The sequence below is a fragment of the Diadema antillarum genome, unplaced genomic scaffold (assembly GCF_040938485.1).
Source record: "Diadema antillarum isolate AM-2024a unplaced genomic scaffold, OU_Dant_1.0 seq00001840_RagTag, whole genome shotgun sequence".
Taxonomy (NCBI): domain Eukaryota; kingdom Metazoa; phylum Echinodermata; class Echinoidea; order Diadematoida; family Diadematidae; genus Diadema; species Diadema antillarum.
In genome coordinates, this window is record NW_027272512.1 from 206287 (window position 1) to 213895 (window position 7609).

General features: G+C 37.4%; 1 protein-coding gene across 1 annotated transcript; it reads right to left on the reverse strand.

The window, feature by feature from the left end:
• Positions 1-1579: 1579 nt before the first annotated feature.
• Positions 1580-5798, reverse strand: LOC139712669 (uncharacterized). The gene is made up of 4 exons (XM_071624473.1): positions 5612-5798; positions 3992-4157; positions 2643-2824; positions 1580-1772 (listed from the first exon to the last, which is right to left on the reverse strand). Exons 1-4 carry the CDS (start codon positions 5765-5767, stop codon positions 1605-1607), a joined length of 672 nt encoding a protein of 223 aa, XP_071480574.1. The 5' UTR covers positions 5768-5798; the 3' UTR covers positions 1580-1604.
• Positions 5799-7609: the final 1811 nt, after the last annotated feature.

A 7609-nucleotide genomic window follows, 5' to 3' on the forward strand; every position in this document is an offset into this window, starting at 1 on the left:
AATTCCAGTCTAACCTTCTGTTTTGTTAAAGTAGACTAACTAAACTTGATTGTCAAGTACAACAATCTTCAAATTGGCAATGCCAATGCATATCCTTTGCCTGCTCTGTCTGTCTTGTATCATTCACTCAGCCTGACACGCTAATCTAAGCAGGAGTTAACAAACTACATTATGCATAGCACTCTAGGTTTATGAGTGGGAGTTTGAACCATTTGTGCAAACTATGGCAAGGACTTCAAGGTTTTAGTATTTGCATTAAAATGCTAGGAGAACTATTAAATTCAGACGAGATTCAACGAGAACAAAACATGTGTCTTTAACAATGGCAACACTATGGATTGAACAATCGAACCAACAATACGAAAGTAAACCTAAAGCTATGATGTATTTTCCTGCTACTATCTAAATGTGCTTGTTTTACTTCGCTTAGAGATTGTTGTGCCCAGCCCCTTTTCACTCCGTATTTTTCACAACTTATAAATTACACTCTACAAATTAATATCTTTCACCAGCTGGATACTAATTGGAATGTCAGGTGAACAACAAAAACATCTGATTTCACAAAGTATTCACATTTCTGAATATTTTTATCCTACAACCTCCATCAACGGGTCTTTCTTCTATTTCTTGCATACAGAACAATTTTAAGTTGGTGGGTTTTAAATTGTACTATCAATGCATCAGGTGTTGTTTAGTAGGGGGCAGCCTCATGATAGACATAGGGTCACTGAGGGCGCCATTTACTACAGAAACACTACAGTATCTGCGTACACAATGAAAAAATGGTCAATCTCGTCCATCAAATTGCTATCCAGCAGCTACAAACAGCATTGGATAGGACAACTTTCTTGTTGACCTCTAAAGATAGTGGTCGTCCTCACTTACATCCGCGGGGAGTTGCTAAGTGGCACATACATATTCAAACTATAGATGTTGTGAAATGAATTCAATCTAAAATGAAAAGCCACTCAACTTGGGTTTTAATGAATGAAGGAAAACTAAATCAATAGAATGCTACAAGTGTCATAAAAAATGCATGCTTATATTTTTAAGTTTGGAACACTTGCTTTCTAAATCTCAACAAACCTGCTTGTCTGCCACTGAAAAGAAGAGCATGTTACTTCTGTGTTGTCTCCACTAGCACTTGAACAGCTGATGTGCTTTGAAAAAAAGATCAAGATTGTTTAATATCTGGGGGAAGCGCTTGCCATTCCAATGTACAGCACGAGAAGATGCATAGCATGTTCTTTAAAACAATAACCAATAAAATACCCAAAATCACAAATATGACTTTATTGTTAAGGATCCGCATCACCTGTGCAATTTGAGTTTATCCACCTTGAGTACCGCATTCAACATTTCTGCTCCCCTTTCACACACCACAGACATGCAAAATAAAATTACGCGCGCACAGTTCCAAGAAGTACCCGTCAGCGCCATGGCTATGCGCGCATAGCAAACCTGAAATAAGCACTCCCATGTTCAAACCTGGTGCAACAGGGGCTCTAAATCATTGAGTGGCACATCAATGCATCCATGGACCACATCATCGGCTGACAGAAACATATAAACAAAAAAAAAAAAAAAAAAGGGGGGGGGGGGGACTAATTTCTTGATAGTACCGACATGAGGTCCAGGACTTCCGCCATGTTCTCACTCTTCTTCTCAGCATGAGAGCTGACCTCTAACAGGTGGACTTCCCTGTCCTTCAGTGGCAGTACCAGGTCCAGCGCCTCCAAGAAGGGGCCTCCTTTCTTCGCTCCGGACAGGTCCTGATAATTCAGACGACAACATTTGCTCAGTGCTTTGATAAACTGCTTGGTGACATTCAGCATTATTCATAACTGATAAAATTAGCCAAAATGTGCAGGTTTACATGGTCCCTACAGCAGAATTGATGTTTTTAATGTTTAGATGCAAAGTTTATGTGGGGAAGTCAAGCTTCATAACTGTGCAATGTAGGCTGTATTTTTCACACTTTAATAAAGGTAAATGTAAACAAAGAACGTTTTCATTTTCTCATGTCAATTACATGGTATGCTGGATAACTGTTCTTTGTATTATTTTTTTTTTCCTTTTACAATGAATGCATTTATATATACCATGCAGATGTGGACTGAATGCAGAGATCTACAAAGATCTGATTGCTGTTACTCACTTCCGTGACATAACCATTTGATTAAACTACAAAAAAAAATTAGTTAATCAACCCTTATGTTCTGTTTACCATCAGTTACACAAGTACTGTTACTAATCTCACTTTTCACTACAAATTTTGCAAAAAGCAGGACTGCCAAAATCTGACCTCAAATAATATGACTTCCTGCTCACATTCCCTTCATCCTAAATCTGTCTTACCTTCAGAATTCCACAAACATGTAGGCAAGAAATGCTGTTTTTGATTGTTTTGCATTTTCAAATCTGCATTTCTCACATGAAATATATGTATATAATCTTATGTTCCCCTTTTCTACTCTGAAAACAATATACATTTGATCATCAAATTTCTCTCACGATCTATTTTCTGACAAGAATGCATCAAGGCCCACTACAGTATTAGGAGCACTATGTTAGGAATTTTGAGGATCACTTTTACTGCCCTTGACCTTACCATCCCTTACATTTTGCCTTCAATGACTTACTTGTTTGTTGGCGACCACAAGCAGGGGTACTCCAGAGAGGCGGCCATCTTTCAGCAGCTTGTGCAGCTCTTCTTTTGCTTCCCCTATCCTGCTTTCATCAGCCGAGTCGACAACAAAAACGAGCAGCTCCGTACCCTGCAAGAAGTTCTCCCAGTAGGACCGCACATTCTTGGTTCCGCCGACTGCGGGTTGACGATGTACAAATCGAAAAGAAGAAAATGTTAGTCTATGGGTATCTTTATTTCAAACTTACTACCAGTGCGCATTTTTCTGTTCCCCTTGAAGGGTAGCTTCAGCAAATCATGGTTTACCTCTCACTTTATCATCACTTATACCTGTACATTTCTCTCATTTCTTCTTAACCCTTTCTGCGCCAAAGAGTCAAATACGCACAAATTTCACAATCATACCTATGAGCAGAATACACATATTTGTCCCCCCCCCCCCAACTCTTCTTTCTCTTATGTGATAACTCCATAATCAAGCATATAAAACTTATTCCACATTGATGACCCCATAAATCTATGCTGAGAAAAAGATAAAGATATCATACATAGAACTTGCTTACAAGCACCTACAATATTTTCATGACAAAGGACTACTTCCTCAGAATACCACATTGTCCTCAAAAGTGTCGGATGACAATAAGCATTTTGCAATAGCTATGAAAAAAAACCAACAATCCTGTAAATTTCCTCATGGCTTGATTGCCTTTCAATAAGAGCACAATAAATCAACAAAGACACATACAGCACAATTTTATGAAAAACAAAAAACAATGAGAGTGAAATAGCCATGGTACTAGCACCCACATGAAATAGATCTTCTTTTTTTTTTCTTTCTTTCTTGTTTCAGTGAAATGATCGAGTTAGACATGATCTCATCTGGCACTGGTGTAAGAAAAATCAGAGGCAATGACCTTGTTTTATGGCCAGTGTACCAAAAAATGCGCATTGGTGGCTTTAATTGCTCTCTCAATTGCCTGAGCTATCTTTCACCCTAACCTCTATTCCATCTACCTTACCCTCTTTCTCACTCTTTGTCATTAATCTCTCCAAGATTTTAACGAAACAATTATTAATGAATTTCTTCATTCATTCATTCATCCCCTTCCTTTTCTACTCTTCAAAGACTGTTCTGCAATTTTTAGATAATGAGCAGTTTTTGACAAAGACGTTGATGGTGCTTATTTTTTCTTTTTTTTTCTTTTCAGAGGACTAAGCAACTCATTGTTTTTTCCTTCTTTTTTTTTTTTTTTTTGAACTGGAAGAGTTCCTACACAATGCCTTTATGATTGAGTCATGGCATTTCACTTAAACAGAAGTTTATGTCACAATATTGGCCATTACCTTCCCAGACATTGAGTGTTGAATTTTTAGCTTGGATGCACATGACGTTGAACCCCTCAGTGGGCTCCAGCTTGCCATCTCCTTCTTGGTGGCTGAGACACTTCAGGAGGCTGCTCTTCCCAGCTCCATCTAATCCCAGCACCAGGACACGCTTCTCTGGAATACCCTGGAATGGAGTTGATGACAACAGATATGCCAGAGTAAACTAAGATGTCCAAGTTAAAAAGCTTTTGCTTATTTACCCTGGAATGAACTCGTAGACATATATGTCAGAGTAAATTAAGATGTGTAAGTCCAAAAGTTTTTTTTTCTCTATTTTCAGTAATTTTGGTGATTTAATGACTAAGCACAAGAATGTGTAGCACAAGTCTGACACGAGTGCAGAAACATCATTTCAGAAAATAGAGTGAACAAAGAGTGGCTCCTTCAAATGCATCTCATAAAGTAGATATTCTTGCATACTTTGCCATTAATTATCAAATCCACCAGATATCAACTTGTTCTGCCTGATCTGATCAAATGCAAATAGACTCTAGATTTCTAGTCAATCTTTACGCTCTAATCATGATTAAGACCACTTCATTGGTCATCTCCTTTGAAGTTGGGCAGGATATCAGCTTTGTTTGTCCCATCGTCGCCATGGCCATGCAAGAGTCTATCACTAATCATCTTCTTCTCGAAGAATGAATCACTATTGCAGCTCACTCTGGAAGCTATACTGTTAACTGGTACATGTATCAGGTCAACTGTTGCCTCCATATATCTTGTAGGCCTAGTATAAAGACAGGGATGCCAAGTTCAAAAAATTTTTATGAGTGAGATTTTCATGACTCTGCATCTCGGCGCGCGAATGTGCGCGCAAGCGAGGGTGTGGGAGGGGTTTTTCCCCCTGTGGCCTCCCACAGTAGGGAGCCTTTTCAATTTTTAGCTCTTAATAGTGCTATCAGGTGCATACTTAAGTGGCTACTTTTTACATATTTTGAAAGACAAAAGGGAAATATACCTTCAATTGCAACTATCACTTGAATCCTTTGAGCTATGCTCCTTATTTTTGGCCCAAATTGCAGACTTCACCTGATGCGTGAGAAAAATGGGTGCCCTGCGTGAGATCGTGAGATGGACCCTAAATGCTTGAGTCTCACGCAGAATACGTGAGACTTGGTACTAGCTCTGTAAAGATGGCTCTAGATCTCTAAGTCTTCTTGTGGAGATCGCAATCATAACTCATATCTAAATATTTAATAATCATTCTGACATTTATTTACTATTTTTAGACTTTGTCTTTGTAAATTTACATGTAAAGTAAATTTAGTATGCACATGAATTTTTAGCACAAAGTCTTGCTATGACCCAAGTTCTAGTACTAGATCAGAATGGTTAACACATTTCTGTACTGCAGAAACCCTCTTGGGAGAAAAGACCAAACCATTATTAAACTTAAGACATTGACATTGGCATTGTTTGTGACCTGTGCACACTGTAAATTTAAACTAAACTAGAGACTAGTTACGAATAGTGACAATAGTGTGTGTTGTCGACGTCAAGCGCGAGTTTAGCTACACAAACACAAACCAAAGTATATGGGACTACAAAACTCAACGGGATTGCTTGGTTACTTACGCCGTCAGATTCTCCACCAGATGCCGAGGAATTGTCATTTTGGCTTTGCATTTGCTTTAACACAAAGTAAGTTCCCCCTGCGAGAGCTGTTCCTGTTCCAAGAACTACTGCACTCTTGGCTAAAAATGAGAGTTGCTGAAACCAGGCAAGTGCCATGATAGTCAAATCGGGATAGAACGCGGAAACAATAAACTAAATTTCATGTAAAACGAAAACGGTATCGTTATCGCGGTACTGAAGGGGTGGGGGGGGGGGGGGGGGGGGGGAGTAATCGCGAACGCACTGTACTGAGGGGATGAAAAAGAAACAACAACAAAAGCGACAAGACGGTGAGTGCCAATATGCATGCTGTGGATTGGACGATGATGAATATTGTGCTCACAAAATGTCAAGTCACAAGTATAGTGATTTTTTTTTCTGAAAGAATGGCATAGGACAAACTAAATAACTCTTACCCAAGGAGAAAAAATATATATATGCAAATCAACTAAAAAAACACGATTGTACAGAGAGATAGCGCACAAAAAAACTCTGTAAAAATTTAAATCAGAAAAATTTTATTTTGTGCACATTCCTATAGGGAAATCCACTGAAAATGCTTGGTGTCCTATGTAACAACCGTTACATAGAATATTGAAAATAATTTTAAACACATATTGTTGATCACAAAACATTTATAAACTTGATTTGTTAATAATGTAACTAATGTATTGTGATAACAGTGCAGAATTTTACTGTTTGTACTTATTTTATGCATTTTCCAAATATGCATCACGCGTGTCGCAACGCGCTTCCCGGTTGGACACCAAAGAGAAAGAGGCAAATAGATTCTTCCCAAATATTTTATATAATTCATATTTTTTTCTTTTGGATACCTATCCTGGAAAGGAACTCAGAAAAATCAGAAAGGCCAATAAATAGTATTGGAAATGTACAAAATAAAAGATCAAATCTTCATGTCTAACGGTGGATACATTGGACACCAAAAAAAAAAAAAACAAAAAAAATTGCTGATTTACCATTGTTAATTTTGACATAAAGATGTAAATATTTTGGAACAAAAGTTACATATATTTCATCCCCCTTGAACTCATTAAAACAGCAAAAATGCATTGATTTTCAGAATTCCCATCAACCTTTTCTAGGATCTCTGCGTAACGGTTGTCGCGTGGACACCAAGCGTAACACGCGTTACGCACTGTTTATGATGGCATTTTAGGAATGAAAAAGGTTTATTAACAGGATTTTTTTTACATGTCATTCCAAATAGGCATGTTCTGGAATAAGATCAGTCAAAAAAACTCATAGAAATATATAATTTAGTTGAGTATGATGCATTTGATCTTAGGGTTACTAATCATGTCACAAATTTGGGATCCTAAAATGGTCAATTTTTAAGGCATATTGTTTAAAATATACATGAAAAATGTAAGGTTTCATATGATTTTATCTCCACTGTCTCTCATATTGTGGGCTACATATCCTGAAAGTTTTAAGTCTTAATTATGTTTGATTTTTGAAGTAGGGCTAATCAAACTTAATCACCTTAAATCTCTGCAGTATTGTAAAAATACACATATGTATTCCATATAGTATCATCAAAAGTCAGGATGGTCATGGGGAAAGATTATCGAACAACGATTTATTCATTTATTTATTTGTGTGTGTGTGTGTGTGTGTGTGTGTGTGTATTCCTGAAATTTCGAACAAAACAGTGTAATCATACAAAAAGCCAAATAATAGATATTGAACATGTATAAAAGGGGCTACATCCAGTAGACATAATCAATTAATGCTACGAAACTAAACCGAATTATTAGGTGAGCCATGTGTTATGAGCTATTGCCAGGGCATGTAATTCGCATTTATATAATGATCATGTAATCCGATCCATGTGACTGTGTCACTGTAATTCAACATGACAAAATAATTTATATTGATGGTATATAGGCCCTACGTCTGTATACAGTATCCATCAATTGCTCTGTGTTAACTTGC

Coding starts and splice junctions, on each gene's coding strand:
- LOC139712669 (XM_071624473.1), bottom strand. CDS start 5,767: ATGGCACTTGCCTGGTTTCAGCAACTCTCATTTTTAGCCAAGAGTGCA. Junction 4,158..5,611: donor CTGGTGGAGAATCTGACGGC/GTAAGTAACCAA, acceptor ACTCCATTCCAG/GGTATTCCAGAGAAGCGTGT. Junction 2,825..3,991: donor AACACTCAATGTCTGGGAAG/GTAATGGCCAAT, acceptor GTCAACCCGCAG/TCGGCGGAACCAAGAATGTG.